Raw genomic sequence first — 24,705 nt, 5'->3', positions numbered from 1 at the left:
AGGTAGGACCAGAAGATCTTTGAAATTTCTCCCCATCCACGTGGTAAATATCTATTAAGTGGAAAGTTAGGAGGGTCTGTGGTGATTGCTATCCTTGAACAGAATGAACCAGAGGAGAATCAGTCTTTGGAAAACTGGTTTACAGATTGAAAGCATGAAACTGATAGCTGCCATTTATGTAGCCCTTTACATTTTATTAAGTAAGGAATCTTTCCCTAAACTCCTTGGAGAGAAAGAATTGGACTTGGAATTCTGGAAGTGCTCATTATTATTCTGGGCTAAGAAACAAGTCACAGGAATTCACTAAGTCTTGAATCCTTCAGCTAATGAGTGGGTAAAAAACATGCCAATCTGCAGGACCATAAATTGACATTTTGTACACCCACAGCAGAATATATCAGCAAATTAACAAATGGAGGCAGGGGAAGAAGATGTAATAAAAATAACCAGCCTTTATATAGCATGATAAGGTCTACCTAGCACTTTACGCTTTATCACATTGTATTCTTGCCACAACCCTGCAAAGTAAGTGCTGTAATTTTTCTCATGTTATAAATGAGAAAACTGAGCCTGAGAGAGAGATAGTGACATGCCTACAGTGACATAACTGTTAAGTGTCTTAGACTTGAGGCAGGATTCAGGTCTTCTCTCTAAAGATCCACATTTTATCTAGAAAGCCATTTAGGGTAGAGCCACATGGGGAAGGAATTAGAACCGTTTTGTAGGTTCCTCTTTAAATTTTCATCAACTAATGCAAAATTCAGCCTGTTGAAAGACTGCAGATTCAGTCAGTACCCTTTCAATTCCAGCACCCCCAAATCCCCTTTGCCTTACCCTTATTAAACTTTTGTCTACCTACCTTTTATGGATATCAATGAGCAATGCCACATCCACAAAGTGCCTTAGACTTGTCAGCAAATACTTCCCTTTTCTGTGATGACTGTTTTGACCTCTTTTGTCCCCAAGTTCCAGAAGATTCTGTCCCATGCAATTACTCATAGTCTTAAATCTGGTAAACAGTCCCATGAAATCATCACTTCCCCTTTGATTTGGCAGCTAGGATCCATGTTTGGGAGTTCAGTTCAGTTAAAAATGGATAAGATCACAGGTGTACAAGCAGGTGTTTTAAGGTTTTGTCTTAGTAGGTGCTCAATAAATCCTGGCTATCACTTCATTGACATGGTTCAGGAAGTCACACTTTCATAGAACTTGCCAATCTCCCATGTGTTTTGTTACTAAAATTTTTTCCATTATAGATGCCAGCTCAGAGATGTACCCACAACCATTGTTTTTCAAGTGTTTATTAAAGCCTAGCAAGACAAATTGAAAATAACCCCCCCACCCTCAGTGTAAGTCTTTCAAATCCTCTGAATTCAGTTTCTCTTCAAGAAAGTCTGAACAACAACAACATGAGGCTAAACTAGTCCCTGGCTAAATTTAGTAGGAAAAAAACCAAAACAAAACATAGAAGCACTGTCTTGCAATTGGGTTCAATTGCTGGATATCAATAGCATCTGAATTTTGAGGGCTAGGGATAATAATCGATCTGTAGTTTCTTCAATATGGGGACCTTCTGGTTAAAGACAGTTTTTTCCTCTGTCAATATAGATCCTCATTATTAGGGGAAAGGGAGTTCCCATAGTCATTTGCACTGTTTTCCTCTGAGATTAAACAAAGCTAGATGCATTTAGATTTGATTACTATGAATTTTGTGAGAACCACAGAATTTAGAGCTGCAAGGGACAGTTAATCTATGCCCTTCCTTTTAGATGAAGAAATTGAAGTTGAGGGGAGAGGACTTTCTTAAAATATGAAGTTGAATAAAAATAAAGTTGCCATTAGATGTCTGGGCTTCAAACTCATAGACCAATCAATGCTCTTTCTAGTTCTGAAGAATGGGGAGCTGGCCTTGGTCTAGGATACCTAAAACTTAAAAGGGCTCATGACTCTTCTGTATGCCTCAGAGGAAACCTTAAGGAAAGTAGATTGGAGCAGGAAGCCTGGCAATCTCTGTTCTGATAATCATGCCCAATCTTTCTTACCTTGAGCTCTCTCCCCAACCTCTCTGCTTTGGTTTGTCCTATGGACTTTCCATTACTTCCCTTCTCTCTTTTCACCTGCTCTGCTCTTCCTCTTTCTCTTTACTTCTCCATTCTAGCCTAAAGAGACTAGGCTGGCCTGTTTTACTAAGGCTCTATAAGTGCAAATTAATAGAGCAAAAAAGAATTGTGGAAGAGATTTTTTTTGTTTGTTTATTTCTCAAAAGCAAGTAAACTGCTTTTCACCATCTTAGAATAGATATACAATTGAAATGTTAATTACAAATTATTATTAAAGCAAACCATCTCAGGCAATGAATCTTTATTAATTTATTTATTTTTGGAGGCAAGAGATGGGTATGGGCCTGGTCACACAGCTAATAGCTACCTGAGCTGAACTCAAATGCTTCAGACTCCAGAGCCAGTGCCCTATCCCCTGCTTCTAGCCGCAATGCATTGTTAATCAATGGGGTTAATTCTCTGGACTGATGTGAACTCATGAAAGACTCAATCTTTTATTTCCTTATGAATATTTATTAATGTTAGCTTTGTCCTCTAATCCAGGGCTTGCTAGCAAGGCAAAGGACTCTTACAAGAGGAAGAGACATCACAGAATCATAGAAAGTTAGAATCAGAATTGACCTCTGAGGTGAAGCTCAATTCTTAAGCCTCCCAGAGGCCCCTCTGCAAAGAGCTTCTGTAGTGTCTCTCTGTGTGTTGAACTTTGCTTGTTCAATATGCTTAGAATTAATGTTCTGTGTCATGATATCCCAAACAATAAATTCTCAATGCTTTTTTTCCTCTTAGATTTACTGAGTTCCCATACCTCTTTGGAAACTAGAAAAATATTCTCAGAATAACTGCGGAGGAAGTTACCTGAGAATTGTTATGGAATTCTCATTCTCTCATTCAGATTCCCTTCCCCTACCCCCACTTAAAACTAATTACTGAGGTTTTTCCTTTCTTGGGTCATCAAAGCCAATAAAATTTATCCTCTGGTGGCCAACTTACACAAGGGAACTCTTTATATTGTCTTGTGGTACCAAAGAACACAGGAAATACCTAATAAATACTGTTGATGAATTCTAAATTCAACAAGATCATATGTCTTTTGTGTTGTTCTAAAGGCACATAGATTCCCTGATTAATTACAGCTGAGACAAATGATCTTAGATGACCAATACGGGGGCTTCCCTAGTGCTGTATTATTTCTTGACAGAGGGATTGAATATCACCTTGATCAGTCGACACAAGATAACAGACAGGGCTGTGTACAGTGCATAGGAAAAAAAGGTGGGATACAACAAGGTAGTTCATTGGCAAACCAGTCTCTGGGTGCAATCCAGCAGTCCCTCTGCAGAGACCATGTCATTCTGTGCAATCCCCTTTTCTGTGACATGGGTATGAAGGGCTTCTCTTAAAAAAAAAATAAAAAAAAAGCAAAACCAAAAACCCAGAATATAAAATTCTTGGAGACAGAAGGAATATTGTTCTACACATTAGGGGTTACTATGTCATTTTGTAGCATCTTCATTGAAGATTCTGTGAGCTCCTGGGGGACTCTCCGAAACTCAAATCCATGTTAGGTTTCATGAATTCCTTGGAGAGTCGTTGAAACTCAAAGGCTCTTAGAGGGGTGACAGCTTGAAACTAGAAAGATTCTTTGGGAACCTTAAGGGATGAGTCCCCTTTCAGGCCCTCTGTGATGATTAATGCAAGTAGATCTTTAAATGCTTTTCAAAACAAGCCTGTGGCTGCAAGGGAAGACATAAGGAGAGGAGCCTCTGGAGGGGGAATGATGGGTACAGTGTCAGAAGTGGTTTCCTCCGGGTCACTGTCTCTGTCATCCAGGTTCTCTGTGATAGAGGGGATGATTTTGACCACTTTCTCTTCGAAATGCACCTGCTTCTTTCCAGGCAACAAATCAGATGGCTCCAGAACCAGCTCCATCAATGTGTCTGGGGGCCTGGCGGGGGGAGACTTCTTGTTCCCCTTCAAAATACTTTTCATGTGGCCAAAGAGAGAGGTTGGCCCTTCCCTGAAGGAGGTGTGAAAGGTATAAGTCTGCTCAGTGTTCCCATAGCCTATAGTGTTCACAGCACTAGCAGAGGGATCTGTATATCTCTCTGGGGTGCAGCTAGTTTTGTTTTTCTTACGTTTACTCAGGAGGAAATATGCCAGGCCAGTGATGATTAGCATAGACCCTGAAAAAAGACAGTGAGCTTCAGCCACTCTGGAAATGGCACAGGGGAAAACCAAAACCCTTCTAAGAACAAACCCTCTAGGTCCCCACCCCCCACTTAGTGGCCATCCCCAAGGGCCCTCATTTGAAACTATTTCCCCTTTAGAATGGGTACCTAGTAGTTTGGATTTCATCAAAAGAAAAACTTACCTGTCTTCATGCCGACCTGAAAATAATACCCGGTGTGTATAAGGAATTTAATAGTTCACAGTAGAGAGCATTATCCCATTATCATCATCATTCATCATAGAAACTCACAACATAGACAAGAGCTCAACTTGGGATCCATGAACTTCAAAACAAATGTTCTGATAACTGTGTTGAATATAATTGGCTTCCTTTATAATCCCATGTATTTTATTGGATGAACATAAGAACATTATTCTAAGAAAGAGACCCATAGACTTCACCCGAATTCAAAAAGGTTCCATGATACAAAAACAGGTTAAAAACCCTCAGTTTACCAAATGATTCCTCACCATAGAAGGATGGTGAAGCTCTGGGCTGCAGCTAGCTTTGTTTTTCTTATTGGATAAAGAATTGACTTCCATTTGAGCTAAATCCTATTTCTAACAATATCCATATGACTTCAAGGAAATAATAGTAATATGGAATAGTAATTCTATAGTAACAATAGCATCCATTTCTAGAGAACTTTAAGGTTTATGAAATGATTTCCTCAACATCCTTTGGAGTACTAATATCCCTTCAGGTATTAAGTTTTAAAACCCAGAAGACCTAAGGTTAAATGCCATCTCTGACACATGCTAGTTGTGTGATCCTGGGAAAAGCACTGGACCTCTCATTACTTTAGGCTAATATTAATAACTATAAATTGCTGGAAAGGTGCTGACCTGTATTAGTCTAGCACGAGGTTTATTCACTAGAACTCCTAGGTGCACAGAATGGTATAAGAGACCATAGAGACTGTCTATTCCAGCTTCCTCATTCTGCTGCAGGGAAAATTGAGTTCTGGAAAGGTCAAATGATTTCCTGAATGTTGCAGAATTGATAAGCAGTAGAACTGGGATTCAAATTCATTCACTAATTCAGTTACACTCAAACTGTTAGTAATGATAGAACTATAACTAGAGTCTTGCAGTTGGGGCTTGATCTCGGAGTGTTGACCTTTATGGGGAGTTGCCACCATTCATATGTTAAGAGAAGCAAAAAATTTAGCACCTAGTCAATGTGAATAATTAGTAAAATAGGAAACTATATGACTATGACCTTGTTCATCCAGTGGATACATTCTACTTCAGCCCCTCCCAAGTCCTACTTAACCTCTTTCCAACAGAAATGTTCCAGTGTCCTAAAGTCTGAAGGCCTCTATCTGGTATTGATAGAGACTCTTTCTCTCAGACCCCCAACTGAATTTATATTGACAAGCTAATTTTAATGCTTCTTTAGAATTTTATGTCTCTGAGTAGTTACATGCCTACAAATTAGATTGTTTCCCGCCTGGCTTAGAAGTAAAATGATAAGTAAAAAAGGGCCACTTAAAAAAGGATTAGCCTTGTGTACTAGCTGACTTTCATACTCCCATATGATAAAGGAAGAACCTGGTAATTAGTTTGTAAGCTCTTTTAAGGGTAGGGACTATCTTTTGCCTCTTTTTGTAACCCCAGAGCTTAGTAGTGCCTGACACATAATGGGTGCTTAATAAATGTTTATTGATTGATTGAAAAGACTACTGTATTTAGAACATGGCACTTGGGTTAAATCTCATTTCTAACATTTAATAGCCATGTGACCTCAGGGAAATAATTTAACCTCCCTGGGACTCCCTTTCTTCATCTAAAAATCTAAATTATCTCAGTTCTAAATATACACACTATTGTTTTAAGAAACCTCTGTCTACATTTTAAATCTAACTGAAGGCCTTGACATAGAGAACTTTCTGAGTTGCCTACATGAAGACAAATCTCAAGGGTTATTAGTATCTAAAAGAATTGCTGACTATAGTACTCTATAAGCTTTAAAGGGCTCTGGAAATAGAAATTGTGGTGGTAGTGGTTGTTATGACTTTTTCAAATTTAAATTTTTTCCTTACTTCCTAAAATATACATATATATATATGTACATATATATATATTCTAATAATTAACTTAATTTTGATAATTACCAAAACAGTTAAACTCTTTGAAAGGTTAGGATCAATATTGTGTTAAAACTTCTACCCATCAAGATATTATTTTTATTTTTAAGCTCCCAGAGGACTCTGGGCTTCTCCATTAAGGAAGATGAGTCATTGGGAGGAATCCTCCATTTAGTTGAGATGATCCATACTGGCTCTCTTTCTGTCCCCAGGGACCTCAGCCAAGTAATCATGTAAAGGGCCTGAACTGTGACTGGAGAGCCCATGATGTTCAGTCCTTTGTCCTTCAAGAGCACTTTATTTGGTATTGTGTGTGTGATATCCCCATCGATCCCTGCCAATGGTCATACCTGGGATGGTCACGTGCCAGACCAGCACTGGGTGCAGAAAGCAGGCGACAGAAAGCAGCACATAGCCTAGGAATTTCTGGAAGCAGCCCAGTTTACAGGCCTTTTCCCATAAGACATAGGCCAGAGATTCTGGTTGACACCTGAGAAAAGACAGGTAGGAATGGGAGCGGTCATAAATGATGAAGCAAATAGCAAATGTGGAAGAAGACAAAATATTGTGGGAGAATGGAGATAAAAGGAGAAAGGAATAGGGACAGTTAAAAATAACAGGAAGTGGAAGAAACAGAGGTGAGGAAAGAAGAGAAGAGGGAAAGAAAGGAGAAGAGGGAAGAGGGGAAGGCAGGAGAGAAGAGGAGAGAGAAAAGAAGACAGAGGAAGGAAGAAGAGGGGAGAGGAGAGGAGGAATGGAAAGAGAGAAGGGAAGGAGAGAAGAAGAGGGGAAGGGAAATAGAGAGACACAGAAAGAGAGATTAATTTGAGACAGAGAGGTAGACACCACTATGGTGCCTTTAGGGAAAAAAATCCTCTCCTTGCAGACACCTGGTGTTTGTGTGATTACTTAAAACATTAGAGTGAATATTGCCCTCTGAATCAAATAATTTGCATCTTATTTAAGACCAGGGTTGGGTGACCTCTAGTGGCTAGGGGAAAAAAATAGAATACAATGTGAGGATCTAAGGAAACTGGAAATATCTGCATTTCGGTATGGTTAACCCTTTTCCCTTGTCCCATTCCCCTTTGCACATACATCTGGAGACCCAAGAAACCATCAATAATAATGTTTATCCTTCTAAGGAAGATGGTTGAAGTTGCCCCAGATATTTATCAATATTGAGAGAAGCACTGTGACTTCATTACTCCATAAAAGAAACTCATATTAATTTTCCTGATGGATTCTGGTTCTTTCTCTCTGACTCAATGTCTCATCTGTCAGATAATGAATTATACCTATACCTAACTGCTGCACAGGTAAATGTGGTGAATAAAGGCTTACGGGAGTTGAAGCCTAAGAAGGGAAATAAGGCATATAAAAAAATCCCATAGTTTTTTGATAGTATACTATTTAATTTTGGACAAGGCAGTATAATCCAACAAGCATTTATTAAGTACCTGCTTCACATTCAATGTGTGATGCTAAAACTTCTGAGGGTAACTTAAATCTTTCCAGTTACTGCATACTTGGCTACCAAGAGAAAGTTATAACTTAGATCAAGGCAACATCTGAACTGGTAACCCAACAGGAAGTAGCATGGAATAATGGAGTAAACTCTGGACAGTGCAATCATGAGACCTGGACTGCCATTCCAATTTTCTTTCTGCGTGTCCTTAAATAAACTGCTTTACATTTCTGTATCTCTACTCCTTCATTTTAAAATTTTACTTTATCGTTATTTTTTCAATGAACAAACCTTTTTCTGTTTTGTCTCTTCTCATTGAGAGAAAAAAAGTAAAAAAGAAAGAAAAAATAAAAAAAAAATTGCCCAGTTTAAAAAAAAATCAAATTTCCATATTGGTGGTCCCAAAAATATATTTCTCAGTTTGCACCCTGTGACTATCACTTTTCTGTCAAAAGATAGGTAATATGTTTTATGTGCCTTCATTTCTTAAATAAAGGGGTTGGATTAGGTATCTCCATATATCCCCCTCAGCTAGCTATCACTGACCTTAAATCTAGGACTTTAAAAATCCCAGGCACTCTATCCAAATTTTCCCAAGCTATCGATGTCTGACTTGCCAGATGTACTTCTTTCAGTCTACCATTCTCTAGAGAAAACAGAGTAATCAGTGTCTCTAGCAGAGCCCAGCCTGATGGCTCTGATTCCTTTGGAGAAAAGAAATATGAGACTCTTCTGGGAAGACCCTGATTGCTGTTAGGTAAACCACAATTTATCCATTTCAGTGGCCTGTTTGACCGTATAACTGTCTGTCTGAATGGTTGAAGGGGGGTCACCCTATAGTACATTGGGCCCTGAGACATGGGGAGAAATCTATGGCCTGTTTTCCTCCATTGTTTTCAGGACTAAGATATTTTTCAACCTTAGATGAGATTGGTAAGGAGCAGAGGCACCTTCAACACCTGTGCAGAAGGAAGAGTTTGGGGTTTAAGTACCTGTAATATTACCTCCTCCTCCATGGGCCTCAGTTTTCTTATCTGTAAAATAGGTCTAACATTGATTTATGAAATATAATCTATGATAACCTCAGGGGGAGAGCACTGAGCAGAGGCTTTCTGCGTCCTTCTCTCTCCTCTCTACTTTATTGAATTCCCCAGTTTCCTTTGGGGCTCATCCCTTGAGCTGGTCCTCCCAACTACTAGGGCCAATTCTTCCTTTCCAGAAGTTACTTTGTATTTATTCTACATACATTTATGTGAGTATATGGTTTCTCTATAATAGAATATAAGCTCCTTGAGGTCAGGGCCTATTTCATTTTTGTCTTAGTCTCCAAAACAGCTGGCACAAAGCCTGGCCTAGAATGGATGGTTAACAAATGTTTGCTGATTGATAATAATAATTACTCATTAACTTGCTTATCAAATTACAATAGACTTTCATATGTATGATGCCATCCAATCTTTCCAATAACCTACAAACATCATTAGCTACAATTTACAAAAAAGGAAACTGAGCTTCAAAGAAATTTAAGTGACTTGAATATAGCATAGTGATACTATGTGTCTAAGCTGAGACTTAAAACCAGGTCTTCTGATCCTAGGGGCTAATATTCTTTTAAAAAAGAAAAAGTCCTTAAAATTTTTAAATGGGTAGCTTATATTGTTCTAGCACCTTAATTTCCAAATCTCTCTCTTCCCCCTCTTCTATCTAATGTGAAATTTCTTGTAACAGTAAAAAGAAAAAATAAAACAAATCAATCAAGCAGAAGCATATTTCTGATTCTAATAGTAGATGCATGAATGTGAAACCATGTGGCTCATGCAAAAGGAGAGAGACTTATCTTCTCATCTCAGCTTCAGGGTCATTTTAAGCTCCAGGGCTAGCCCCTCTGCACCACATTGCAACTCCAGGAGAGGGAGATGTTCTAGGTTCACTTGGTACCAGAAGTGTATTATTACTTTATTATTATTATTATTATTATTATTATTATTATTATTATTATTATTATTATTATTTTTGCTTTGCTCTTCCCCTTTGTCACCTCCTTTATACCCAGCCCTCAGCCACTGGGAAAGCATGGAAAGTACTCACCTGAAGCAGAGTGAAAGCAGCTTAGCTATAAAGTAGGACCCTTCACACATGGAGACTGCAGCCCCCGAAAACCTAAAGAATGGACACTGGTTAGAGGCAGCATACCCAATGGTCCCCCCGTCCCTGACTTTTACAGGTCATTTTTTTTTTTTTTTTTTTTTTTGCTGAGGCAATTAGGGTTAAGTGACTTGCCCAGGGTCACACAGCAGGAAGTATTAAGAGCCTGAGGTCATGGTGCTCTATCCACTGTGCCACCTAGCTGTCCCTACAGCTTGTTCTTTTAATCATTGATTTCTGATGTCCCCATAAATCAATTGTCTATATATATTGTCTTCCCAGGCACTCCTCTGGGTGTGGGTTTTTATTCCTTCAATTTTTCAACAGGACCTTGTTGAGCAGCTTTTAAGCAAGCTCTGTAGGTAATGTGAAGATAAATTAGACATGGCCCTTACTCTTGCTTATCTAATTTAACATAATGTATTATTAGCCAGAAGACAGCTGGATGACTCAGTGGATTGGCACTGGGCCTGGAGTTAGGAAGATCTGAATTCAAATCCAACCTCAGATATTTACTAGCTATATGACTCTGGACAAGTCACTTAGCCTATGTTTGCCTTAATCCACTGGAAAAGGAAATGGCAAATCACGCCAGGATCTTTGTCAGAAAAACTCAGTGGATAGCATGGCATGTTATAGTCATAAGGTCATGAAGAATTGGATACTGAACAACAAATTATTAGTAAATGTAGACTGCCTTTTCTCCCCAAATCTGGCTTGTAAAAACCTGGATTCTACCTACAATAGCTATTCTGTGTGTGTGTGTGTGTGTGTGTGTGTGTGTGTGTGTGTGTGTGTTTATATATATATATGTATAAATATTCATATATAGGAATATTTATACATAAAAACGTTTTCTCTCTCTGTTTCTGGTCTTTTTTCCCTTGGTTTTATGGATGTCCAATGAATTCATCACTCAGTGTCAAGTCTACTGGTCTAAATTCAAATTTGACCCCAGATATATTAGTTTTATGATTCCTGGGCAAGTTTTATGAATCCTGGGACCTTTTTCTCCATTTCTTCAACTGCAAAATGGGGATCACAATAACACTTTCTTCCCAAAGTTGTTTTGAGAATATTTGTAAAGGACTTAGCATGGTACCTGGAATATAGAAAGTATTTAATAAATACTTGTTCCATTCTCTATCCTCAGTTTTATTGAAAGCAGATAGTTTATTCACAGGATGATATAGTTAGAACTGAAAAGGACTTTCAAAGTCTAATCCTCGTTTTTTTTAAAAAACAGTTTAATAATTACAAATTTTGTAATTTATAGTTGAATTTGAGGCCCCACAGGAGGGAAAGAGCAGGTACAGGAAGCCTCTGAATCTAAAAGCAGCTCTCTCTCCAATGTAGTATCTGATACTTCTCATAGCCTTTCAATCCTAGTAGAAGCTTATGGTCCTTTAGCACAATATTCAAGAATTCTCCACAATGAAGCATCCCAGAAGGACCTAGTGTCCTGGTAGGTAAGAGAACAACTCTGGATGTCTTTGGAAAAAACAAACAAACAAACAAAAATAAAAACTAAATTAAAATCATTATCCACAGCAATAGCAACAGCAACTCATATTTCTGGAGCACTTTTCCATTTACAAAGTGCTTTCTCTAACCTTTTGAGCTGGTTGGTACAATAATTGTTATTTTATTTTTGCAGATGGGGATACTGAGATTCATAGTGCAAGAATCAGTAACCCAAGACTACTGGATTCCTGGGATAATTTGGTAATTTGATATTTGATAGTAAATAGTTCAGAAGAGTTGGTTAAAGTTGAACCATAAAGAACACAATTGAAGTCTTTTGATAAGGTTATACTCCTTTATAAGGTGACTTGGGACCTGACTGGAGTGGGAGAGAGGATACATAAATTAAAAAAAAACATTAAGTGCCCACTATGTGCCAAGCACAATGCTCAACACTTTACAGATATTATCTCATTTGACTTTCTGGGTCTCCTCCATTGGCCTCCTCTACATAAAGTTAAATACAAGGAATAATGATTTATTATTGTTAAAAAATAGATAGAGATAGAGATATATCTTATTAGTGTACTTACAGAAGATAGAAAGCCAGGCTTTTGAATTGTCCTTGGAGTAAAGTTTCAACGCCCACACCGATTAGCACTGGAAACAGAAGAGGCATGGTGGGGAAGAGGCAGGAGAATGGCTTGATGCTTAATATAGACTTAAACACAACATCTCATTGACCTCAGATGAAGACCTGAATGTTTATTTATTGTGAATAACTCTGGATGTTTATCCATGTGCATCAAAATTCTATCTTTTTTTTTTTTTTTTTTTTTTTTTTTAGCTGAGGCAATTGGGGTTAAGTGACTTGCCCAGGGTCACACAGCTAGGAAGTATTGAGTATCTGAGGTCACATTTGAACTCAGGTCCTCCTGACTTCAGGGCCAGCACTGAATCTATCTTTTTAAAGCCTTTGTTGTTGGTGCTTTTCTCCTGCAAAATGAGACCTGTTGAAGACCTTAGCCTAAAAAGGTCAAGGTCTCTCATTTCATCCAGAGCCATCTCCAGTTGTCCTGATCTGCATTTTACCAATGGACAGATGACTCTGGAGGAGAAAGTGAGGCAGCTATCCTTGCATTCCTCCCTCACTTCAATCCAATTCCCTTGCATGTCATAGTGCTATCTTCCTGAAGTCAAGTTCTTCAAGAACCAAGGACAAACCAATAATCTAGTCTTCTTCCATTAGAATATAATCTCTTTGTGGGCAGGGACTGTATACATCCCTACTCTTAGCACAAAGTTCCACTCATACTAAGTGTTTTGTAAATGCTCCACTTACCCCACTTCCTGGGTTTAATTTTTTCAGAGGAAAATCTAGGACTTGCCTAGAGACTGACAGAAGCCCTTTAGAGGGCCCATTCTCAGGGCAAAATAAAGGGAAGTTTGGCTACTTAAGAGAGCTGATTTTTTTCTATCCTAGACTCCTGAGAATATAAAAGCTGAGAGTACTCTAATGCAACCCTCCATGGCTTAGACTGTAAACATGGCTACATGTTGAACTCACAGTTACTCTTTTTATGTCATTTCATCTTTTAAGATCAGAATATATAATAACATGTTCTCACCTACTAACAGTTTCCTGATATAAATGCCTTGGATTATATTAATTTTCAAGTAAAGGTTCAAAGTGAATTGTGTGTGTGTGTGTGTGTGTGTGTGTGTGTGTGTAGGTGAGAGACTCATGGGATGCAAATCTCTGGAAGTTCCCTCTGTTTCCTCTGGTCTCCAGATGTGTTTAATTGTTCTTAGCAAGATGGCAGCTTTTTTCAACCCTCCCTACTATGTAGGCAATATAATCTTCCTTCTCAGTGAATTTCTTATGGAGAGTTTTAGGTATTTGGAAATAAACTCGTTCCTTCCAAAACACAAAGGAAGAAGGTAATTTTCTTTCTCAATAATGATGCTTGCAAAGGCACAGTTACAAAATTTTTCATAGAGAATGTTCCCCCAATTTTATACTGATGTGACATAGATATGAGTCCAGTTAATACAGGATATAAAAGATAAGCCAAGATACTGGATAGAATTAAGCTAGAATTAATGAAAATTAATGAAATTAATTAGAATTAATGAATTCATTTGAATTTATTGAGTTAATGAAATTAGAATTCATTAGAATTCTATGAAATTCTAGAATTTAACTTTTTAAAAGTTAAAGTGTATTTAATGGAATCTATTTCCATAGATTTGCAAAGAAATGAAAATGTAAGAAGACTGGAAAGGTAGGGAGGGCCCAAGTTGTGAAAGACATTAAACAGATCAAACAGAGACATAATTTTATATTTTATATTTGATTTTGTAAGTAATAGGGAGCCATTGTAGTTTACTGAGTGAGTGAGTATTGGTAGTGACATGGCAATATTGTATTGTAGGAAAATCACTTTGGTTGTAAGATACGAGAGAGCTAATACTGACATTATGCATCCTATAACCCATTTAATTAATAGTTGGTTTTGTAGTTTTGCCTCGGTGATTATAGAATATGCCATTAAGTATGAAGTGCATGTAAGGCTGATTGACATAATAGGCAGAATTCTAGAGTGGGGCTGTTGGGTCATCGACCCTCAAACACAGGGAACTTGGCAGACTGATGACAGAGGATTTGGTATGACAATGTACAAGCTATTATCTTAATGCATTGTAGCTACCTACTGGGGGCACCCATGGGGAACAGATTGAAAGAGTGGAGGAAATAGTTATTTAGAAGCAGTGTAATTAAATTAGGGAAGCAATTACTTCCCTGAGCTTTAGTTTCTTTACTTTAGTTTTCTTTAGTTTCTTTTACTTTAGTTTACTTTAGTTTCTTTACACGAAGGGTTTTTTCATATTCTGGAAGTTTCTCTTGAAAACACTTTTTACAGCCCCTGTTGAAAAATCTCTGTGTCCTGATAGCTGAAAGAGTCCTTGGGGGTTAAAGATGTCAAGACTAAGCATCCAATTGGAGTCTAAAAAAGCATGCTTTCTTTTGATAAGCAATTTTTTCCCTTCTGTTTGGGTGTAGCTTTGAAGTAAGAAGTGAACCCAAAAGGGAAGACATAGTACTTCCCCCCTTTTCTGACCCCATCTTTAGAAGGTGGGAATGCATTTCTAAGGTCAACCACAACTTTATTATTATTATTTTTTAATTGGACACTTTCTTTTCAGTAATTACTATCCTACAGAGAGCTTTCTCTGCACATGGAAAGTGATAAGTAAGGTCACATGTCCTAACAGCTCAAACTTGTCACAGAAAGCAAAATTATCCTTTGACTTTTTTTTAGCCTGAAGAAAAACCCAGATTCAAAATAGTTCTGCCTTTTGGAAAGTTTATATGAAATCTATAAATCCAAATCCTAAGATTCTTTCTCGATTTTCCCAGCTTCTAGCATGGCATTCTGTGGGATCAGAACTCTAGGTCTTTCCTAGACCTGGACCTTTTTGGGTCCTGATATTCAAACCTCCTTATTCCACTTCCCTACCCCAGCACCTCCCAGACCCATTCTGGTAGAGCACAAATTGCTGTGCCACAGTTCTCTTTTATTATCCTGACTCAGTTTCCCTAAGTTGTCCTGCCTCAGTTTCCCTAATTGTTCTGCCTCAGTTTATAATTGTTCTGCTCAATCCTGCAAAATCACCTCTCCCTCTTAATCATCAGAATATTTGATAAGGATAAAAGATCTTCTATTTTAGACTATCAAAATGCCTCTCCCCATCCCAACCTATCAGAATATCAGATACCATCTTATCAAGATCTTTTCCTCATCTTTGGGGTGCCTCCTCCCATTATGTCATTCCCATCTCCCAATGGCTCACCCCACCCTGTCAGGATCCCGTTTCCACTCTCAGCATCCTGACTCTGCCCCTGCCTCAGTCTTCCCCCTGAGTCTGAGTATATATGTCATTGAGAACTCAGATTGTTTGCTGGATTTTTGGAGACAACAGTCTCATTAAGCCCTGGGACCAAACCATGGATCCATTTGGTTCCAGTAAATCTCTCTCTTTCAAATAAAATATTAAATACTCTCTAATCTCTATCTTGCCTCAGTTCCCCCGGCATTATAAAATCAACAGCAATTAGATAAATCAATTTATCTAGCCAAGTTAATGTCAACCCATTCTCCAAATCCTTTGCTCTTTCAAACTCTGCTTTTTCCATCCCAATATTCCAATTCTTGTGTTATCTTCAAAAGCCTTTTCTCTTTTATGGATCTAAATAATCTCATCTATTAAGTGAGTGGAGTACCATTTGTTTTGAAAGAGAAATATCTGTGATACATTGGGCTCTCTTTGCCAGTACACATTATTAGCAAAGTTGAAAAAAAAACCCTCAAAATTACAATAGTCTCCTGTTTGAGAATTCTAGGGTGGAGTATCCTTAATAAAGGGGAGTAGGATGTTTGGAATAGCTATTGTGAGACGTTTTAGGAAACCTAGAAAATCTTAAGTAGTCAGGGGCCCAGTTATTGGACAGCATGAATTTGGAATTGGTCTGGGTCTTTTTTATCAGCAATGTATTTATGCTGTGATTTAAACAGTGCCCAAAGCTTAGACAGTGGGAGTGACTATTAATGACATAAGGGAGTTTAAGATGAGGGTGAGAGTGAGAGCATCATCCAAGTAGCTATTCATGGAGTCCCAGTCGGGCAAGGAATCAAGTGGCATTATTTTTTGTTGGCATTTGTTTTCAGTGTCTGTTATGTCTGGTTTTCCTCCAAAGGTCAAGGTGATCCTTTGCTCCAAAGAATACTACCTTCTCACACCTACCCCACTGTCTTTTTTTCCATCCTCTGTCCAGGATAGGATCATTGTGTACTTTTATGCTACCTTTTTGTAAGAATCTAAAGATCTTTTATGTAGTTGGCAAACAATCACCAGGAAGACAAAGGACTGCCTTTTTCTATTGCTGAAATCCAGCCTTTTGAATGGTAGTTCACTGCTTCTTAGAACTTTAGGAACACTACACCTTAGTTTTCAGGGCAAATGATTGGAGAATTTCCATATTTCTGAGAAAGGTGAATAGGAGCTGAGATTCACTGACAGAGTGGTATAGATTTCCCTTTTTTATTTATTAATGAATGGATTCAATTCTTCCCTTGTTCTCCAGGCAAAGAAGAGCTTCCTTTATCCCTTTCTGACTTTTTCCTTCTAAGCACAGATAAAAAGGAAAAAATGGACCACTGCCCCTCAGGGGTCATACTGCCTCTGGAAATCCCTTATTCATTCTTTTAACTGGAATTCAGGGAGTAGACTAGAAAAAGGGATTAAAGAAAATATGAGGAATACTCTATCTCTGGCCATCTCAGGCCAGTGCCCTCTGGGTCATGCTAATCAAGGGTTCTCTAGTCAGGGGTGCTACCAAATGTAAGTGATGTCAGAGTTTTACCTATAATAGTCCCTGTAGATCTGAATAAAACCGAGAACATAAAGGGTAGGAGAAACCATTTGGAACCCATAACACAGATTAATTTGAAAACTATTTCCCTACAGCCTTTGCCTTAAAGAATGCATACCTGGTCTATTCCCTGTTAGTCAATTAATTAATGAATCAATGAATTAACAAACATTTATTAGGTATGTGCTATTGTGCATTTATATTCTATAAGAAAAGACACTACACATATATTTACATACATGCATATATGTTGTATCCTGCTTTCTAGAGCCCCTAAGTTGGGGTGACAAAATGTAGCATTGCTTTTTAGAGCCCCCACACTGGGGTGATTAAAATATACCATCTTAGTGGAGAAGTGATGAGGGACTCCTGAGATGGTAAAACAATGGAGTCCGTTTATTCCAAGGACTTTCCTTTTTTAATACCCTCATGCCCTTATATAACAAAAACACACTGGGCATGCGCCAAGTATGTACTGTGCACGAAGGACCACATAAACAACTTGCTATTGTATGTAGTTTGCCACCTGGTATCACTCTGCTTCAATTACAACACAGGTTATCACAGTCTCCTGATTTCTCAGGAAGGCCGAGAGCCCTTAGGGGAAGTGAGGAGCAGAACCAGACATTGTTAGCAAGTTCCCTCTGGGCTGAAGGGCCTTATACCTCACCCAGAGCTCCCCACTATCTGTGACCTTCTACACACATATGTGGAGAATTAGGAGAGACTTTATGTCAAAGGTTCCATTTGAACTGAATCTTGAAGGCAACTTGGTATTCTGAAAGACTGAAGTGAGAATGAAAGTACATTCCAGACATGTGGAAAAATTCAATGGGAAATGCAATGTCATATAGAAAGAAAATTAAGTAACCTTGACTAGAACACAGAGTCTGTTAAGGAGAATGGTGTCCAATAAGGCAGAAAACTAGGTTGGAGACAAAGTGGGAAGAACTTTAACTGCCAAACAGAGAAGTTAGTTAGTACTTCTTCCCAGAGTAGTAGAAGACCATTGGAGTTAGCTTCTAGCTGTTTCAGAGTTGAGAACTTGGCAAAACGTGGCTAACAGAGCATATAAAAGTACAGATAGACAGAGGTCCACATACTCTGGAAAATTTGGGAATTGACAAATACAAATACCTTTCTAGTGTTGTTCTATGATTACAAATCATGGAAACACTGAAGAATTAAAGTTGAAGGTCTCCCGAAGATCAATGAAATGGTGTATGATTGGTATCAGTAAATGCTACGTAATATGTTATCAACAATGGATTTTAGAGGAAGAGTGGCTTAAAGGAGAGATCAGAGAGATGTGGATTTTGGAAAAAAGGAATATTTTTTCTCCTTGTTCATTTAATTTGTTTAGGTCATGTACATATTTAGAGTTTATTTTGGGATAAAGTATGAGGTAGGGTTCTAAATCTATTTTCTTGAGTATTGCCATCCCATTTTCCTATAAATTTTTGAAAAATAGTGAGTCCCTTATTCCAGTAACTAGAGTTGTTAGTTATTAGGTATTAGATAATTTGCTTCTGTATATTATATACCTAAACCATTTCACTCATCAATTTCCTAATCGGTAGAAATTGTTTTGTAATTACTGCTTAATAGTATAGGTTGATTTACATATATATACATAGTACTTATATGTATATATACATGTATATGTATGCGTGTATATATAAATATATCCGTCTTGGTTAGGTTTCCGTTATTGTCATTTCTTTTCATGATTTCTCTTGAGATTTCAACCTTTTTATCTTTCATATAAATTTTGCTAATTTTTTCTAGTTTTGTTGAGCAATCTTTTGGCAATTTGATTAGCATAACTTTTTTTTTTGGGGGGGGTAAGAGGCAATTGGGATTAAATGACATGCACAAGGGTCACACAGCTAGGAACTGTTAAGGGTCTGAGATCAAATTTGAACTCAGGTCCTCCTGACTTCAGGGCTAATACAATGTTCTAACCATTACTCCACTTAGTTGCCCCTAGTGTAACATTGAATAAGTAAATTAATTCAGATAGCATTGTTACTTATATTAAATTGGCCTATGCTACCCACAAGAAATTAATATTTCTTTATTATTTAGGTCTGCTTTTATTTCTGTAAATAGTTGCATTTGTATGTTATTGTCTGTGTCTTGGAAGATAGATTCTCAAAGGAATGTGTGTGTGTGTATGCAGACACATACATCCTGTAATTAAATATAATTTATTTCTCCTTTTATCTCTTCTTGCTGGATTTTATTAGTATTAGATTAAGATGCTGATGTCTTTTTTGGAGATTTATTTTATATCCTCCAAGTTTCCTAAGGTTATTAATTATTTTAATTATATTAGTTAACTCCAGTATTTTTAAGTACATCATCATATCATCCAAAAATTAATAATTTTGTTTCTTCCCTATATATGTTTACTCTCTCCATTTCTTTTTCTTGTCTAATTTCTATAAGCAACATTTCAAATACTATGTCAAGGTAATAGGAATAGAAAATTATATATGTTACATAAGTTGTGAGAAAACAGACACAAAGTATTTGGAAGGATAGGGATTGGATAATTGATTTCACTGGCATGGAGAATTGTCAGGTATTAAAATTTCTTCTTCCAATGGAAGTTGGCACTCTCTCTCCAAGTTATAGTCATAGAGTTTTCTGAAGAACTAAGAAGATAAGAAACTTGGCAAACCACACACATTCATAAGGTGACAAAGGCAGGAGTTGATCTTTGCAAGGTCTTCCTGGCTTCAAGGTCAGCTCTCTACCCATGATACCATGTTACTCTATATTGGAAGATAAAGCAAAGAGTCTCATCACATAATGAGAAAAGCTGATGACTAAGTTTAATCTTTATATCTTGATGGTTGGAGGGAATATTCAGATGATTTTTATATGCAAAAAGACATATCTCACTAGCTCTGAATGTACTGAAAGGGAATAACAAGCCCATTTTTTACTAAGTATTATTGACCATGGTGGGGAGGGGGACCAAACAACAATTCCAAGTAGCTCCATTCTTCTCAGTGAAATATTTTCTTCATGTTACAAATGAAAATATGTAGGCAAAACAAGACCAGACCACCACAATTTGACTGTTAAATATGGACGTACCTTTCACTGGAAAAAAACAAAATGATGTTGGGTGACATACAGATCACACAATCAGTAGAAAGTGAAGGGATCTTAGGACATTTCTAGTAATGGAATTGTAAAATCTCAGAGACCTCAGAGGCCATCTAGTACAATTTTATTATTTTACAAATTGGAAAACTGAGTCACAGAGAAGTGTTTTCACATGTACAAATACAATAAATATGAGGTTTATATATAAACTAGATATAGAAGTTATATATCTGTACTATAAGAAGTATATATAGATGCATATAGACATATATAAGTATATGTTTGCATGTGTGTATATGTGTGCTGTTCAAAGTCACAAATTCCATAAGTTAGAGAGCTGAGATTTGAATCCAGGTCTTTTGATTTCAGCTCTGCTGCTGCCACAGTCAATCAAACAGCAAGCATTTATTAAATATTCATTTTGTGTCATGTATCATACCAGGCAGTGGGAATACAAGTTAAAGAGTGAGATGATCCCTGCTCTCAAGGAACTTACACTCTACTAGTGTGGTAAATTTTTATAGATAAGTAATTGCAGGATAGGAAAGGGATAGGAATTGGATTTATATTTTCATTAGTCTCTGTCTCTCTCTGTCTCTCTCTGTGTCTCTGTGTCTCTGTCTGTCTGTCACTCTCTCCCCCCTCTCTATACCTATTTCTTGTTCCTAGTGATAATTCCAGGAAACTCAGGATGCTACTGACTCTTCCACAATTACTCTACATTTAGAAAAGGGCCTGAGAAATATACTCCTTGGGGAATGCATAGGTCATTTGGATATATAAAACTTATATCTCCTTTGTTCCTGTAACTTCTAGGACTGGTGCTACTTGGTTTCTTTACGCTGTTTTGAGGATATACTTCTTAAACATGACCACAAGGTGGCAATGGTTACTCAGCTAATACAGCCACTCTCAAATGGCTTTCCGGACCCCCTTTTCATTTAAACTTGATGAAGGATCCTAAACAAGTTTGTCTATATGAGTTGAATCTATAAACAGTTACCATATTCAGAATTAAAACTGACAGAGCTTTAGAAACAGTAATTTTAAAATATCAGTGGTAAAGCTAAACAAGCTAAATAAAATAAAATAACAAAATAGTTAATAAAATAATAATAAAACAACAATTTTCAAACAACAAAAGTGAGAAGAGTGACCTTGTTTTACATATTTTTTACAAATCTCTTTAATGTCTGGATTAACAGAAGACAATTAAATTTGCATGCTGACTTCTGCATTTAATCTGCTGGAGAATGTTATTTTGATTGAAGGATGTGAAGAAAATGCAAACTCATATTGATACAGATTTGAAAAATAGAGGAGTTATTTTAGTAGACAAATAACATCTTCAAGTTATTATGAAAATAATTTTGGTCACACACATTACCTGAAAGGGTTTTAAAGAACCTTTTGGAATCTTGAATCCTGCTTTGACAATGGCTGTTCTCAAAAGTGATATATTTGTAAAACATTTAGCACAGTGCTTGACTCTTAGTAGTTGCTAAATAGATTCTAGCCTTCCTTCCTTCCTTCCTTCCTTCCTTCCTTCCTTCCTTCCTTCCTTCCTTCCTTCCTTCCTTCCTTCCTTCCTTCCTTCCTTCCTTCCTTCCTTCCTTCCTTCCTTCCTTCCTTCCTTCCTTCCTTCCTTCCTTCCTTCCTTCCTTCCTTCCTTCCTTCTGCATCTTCTGCTTCTTATTCTTGTTCTTGCTTTTCTTATTCTTTTATTCCTTCTCTTTTTCTTCTCGTCCTCCTCTTTCTACATTTCTAGGCCAATAAATAACATTTCTCTGGGAATGGATTTATAAACTGAGGTATATAGTATCATAAATTTTAGACTGGGAAGGACCTTGTTTTACAAAGAGGGACTGATGAGCAGAGAAATGATGTAGGTCTTTTAAAATCACACAGGTAACAAGGAGACCCAGATTTAAATTCAGGCCAGTTTATTAATTCAACAACTATTTATTATTTGCTTATGGAAAGTGCTGATAGTAGAAGAGAAGAGAAACAGATTTTATACCAACTCTAGTGTTTTGTCTAGTTGTCCATTTGTATCAAACTCTTTATGACTCTCTTTAGGGTTTTATTGATTACTGGAGTGGCTTGCCATTTCCTTCTTCAGCTCATTTTACAGAGGAGGAAATTGAAATAAACAGGAGTAAGTGACTTACTTAAAGTCACACAACTAGTAAGTGTCTGAGGCCACATTTGAACTCATAAGAGTCCTCTTGACTTCAAGAACCTAGTATTCCACTACACAGAATTCCCAATCCCTCTATTTTGTCCGCCTGCAGTTTGGATTTCCTTCACAGGTTAATTGCACACTATTTCAAAGTCCAACTCTTTTTGTACAGCAAAACAACTAATTGGTCATGTATACATATATTGTATTTAATTTATACTCTAACATATTTAACATGTATTGGTCAACTTGTCATGGGGGGGGCGGGGAAGGAGGGGAAAAATTAGAACAGAAGGTTTGGCAATTGTCAATGTTGTAAAATTTACCCATGCATATATCTGGTAAATAAAAACTATTAATAAAAAAAAAAAAAGAACCTGGTACTCTACACACTATGGTGCCACTAGGGGTTGTCTCCCATACACCATATTGCATATTCTATAAATGCTCTGATCCTACTCCATTACAGTTCCTTTATGTCCTTCACTATACCTAGATAGGTTTTCCAGGTAGATTTTCCCCTGGGAAAATATTAATCAGGTATGTTCAAAGAGCTTGTGAAAAGGTAATTTGGGTGGGCAGGGTAAAAACAAATGTCCATTTCTTATTGAGCTCTCCTGGAGAGGGAAGCAGGAAGGTATGTGAGAAGAATAATAAATTTGAATTTGGAGTCAGATATCTTGTGATTTGAATCCTAGAATCACAATCACCACTAAGGCAAGTCACAGCCTTTTGGGGCTTTAATCTCTAATGTAACCTGTAAAATGGGAATAATCATAGCTCCTGCCTCACAAGGGGATTACATGAGAAAATATGTAGAAGGTACTTCGCAAACATTAACAAAATTTTTACTATTCTTAATTTAAAAATATTATTCTGCATGATTTTAAAAGATACTTTTTTTTTCATATTTAAATCCCTTGAATCTAGGATTTTTTTATTTACTTACTCCTGGAAAAAAGGCCCAACTTGGCCTCTACCATAAACCAATTGGTTTATGGTAGAATATGGACATGCTTATATATCAAAATCCTGGTTTTTTGTTTTGTTTTGTTTTGTTTGTTTGTTTTCAAGGCACTTGGGATTAAGTCACTTTCCCAGGATCATATAGCTAGGAAGTATGAAGTGTCTAAGGCCAGATTTGAAGTTAGATAAATCCTCATGGTCAGTGCTACCTGTGCTACTTTGCTACTCTTTCTTGGATAAATTTTAGCTGGACCATCCAGAATTTTTTTCCAAAAAGGATTTAAAAATAAAGAGGTCAAAATGGGAATTCCTTCTAGGTTCTAAGACTAACTGGCATGTTGAAAGTACTTACAGCATCAAGCTGCTTTTCATGTTTTGTCCTTAATCCAAGGGGCCTAATTCTATGCTGCTTCTGTAAAGTAAGAGAGGCCTGGTCTATCTGTGTTTTGGGAAAGTCTGGAAGTATTTGGTTAAGATGGTAAGAGGAAGAAAGGACATATGCTAAAGTAGAAAAAATACAGGACTAGAAACATGGAACCCTGGATTCTAACCCTGGTTCTTCTATGAATGATATGTTTGATATAATCAAATCCCTTCATTTTTCTGAGCTTAGTTTCTTCTTTTATAAAATGGGAGTTGGAAGAGATTGACCATGGTGCTCTTTGAGGCCCTTTCTAGGTCTGATCTTCCATAATTCTCTGGACCTCATTCTCTGTCCTTTTCTGCTCACTCACTAGTAATCTCATCCTGCAGATGCCCCTTCCCTTAGGCTATTGGGTACAGGACTACCATTTCATGAGGTGTTCAAGCAGAGCAGTGCTGGTAAATGTTTAACAACTGGGTCTCCAGAGAAAGAAGTAACATCAATAGCAACAAACAGCACTACCACACATGTATGCACAACACACTTTTAAGTTTAATTTGAATTAATTAATATTTCTCTATCACTTTCTTAAATCTATACAATCAATAAAACAGTTAATCAGGTGCTAATTTATAGCATTTATTTATTTCACAATTGTTAATATGCAGTACATTTTTTTTTTGGTGTGGCAATTAGGGTTAAGTGATTTGCTCAGGGTCACACAGCTAGGAAGTGTTAAGTGTCTGAAGCCACATTTGAACTCTGGTCCTCCTTGAATTCAGGGCTGGTGCTCTATCTATTGCACCACCTAGCTGTCCCCATAGTACACTTTTAATTTCAATTTTAATTATTAATATTTTCTCTATCACTTTCTTAAATCTAGACAATCAACAAAACAGTTAATCAATTCTTAATTTGTAGCATTTTCTTATTTCAGAGTTGTTAATGGTCACACTGAAAGTTTAACCATCAGTTCTTTTGAGACAGTTTGAATTGATTCAGCACAATCTGGTGCTCAGGTCATCCTCATCTATCTCCCAGATCTGCTCCTCATTCTCTGGACTTTTCCATCTGTAGCCTTCTTCCTCACTCCCACAATCCCCACTCCTTCTAACTCTCTTTCTTATGAAATCTTTCCATATTAGAATACAAGCTCCTTGAAGGCAGAGGAATATGTTTCTTG

The 24,705-nt window shown here is 37.2% G+C and overlaps 1 protein-coding gene across 1 annotated transcript in view; it reads right to left on the bottom strand.

Annotated features, from left to right (window-relative positions):
- Positions 1-2,354: 2,354 nt before the first annotated feature.
- TMEM72 (transmembrane protein 72) overlaps positions 2,355-24,705 on the bottom strand; it is a 47,345-nt gene continuing 24,994 nt past the window's right edge. The window contains exons 2-5 of the mRNA XM_074296272.1: positions 12,050-12,116; positions 9,936-10,007; positions 6,730-6,869; positions 2,355-4,243 (exon numbers count right to left, since the gene is read on the bottom strand). Of these exons, the coding sequence (XP_074152373.1) occupies positions 3,777-4,243; positions 6,730-6,869; positions 9,936-10,007; positions 12,050-12,116 (746 nt within the window). The 3' untranslated portion in view covers positions 2,355-3,776. The remainder of the gene's footprint in view (positions 4,244-6,729; positions 6,870-9,935; positions 10,008-12,049; positions 12,117-24,705) is intronic.

Source organism: Sminthopsis crassicaudata, chromosome 2 (assembly GCF_048593235.1).
Source record: "Sminthopsis crassicaudata isolate SCR6 chromosome 2, ASM4859323v1, whole genome shotgun sequence".
Lineage (NCBI taxonomy): Eukaryota > Metazoa > Chordata > Mammalia > Dasyuromorphia > Dasyuridae > Sminthopsis > Sminthopsis crassicaudata.
Note: the sequence above shows the minus strand (reverse complement) of the source record. Positions and strands in the feature narration are given on the sequence as shown.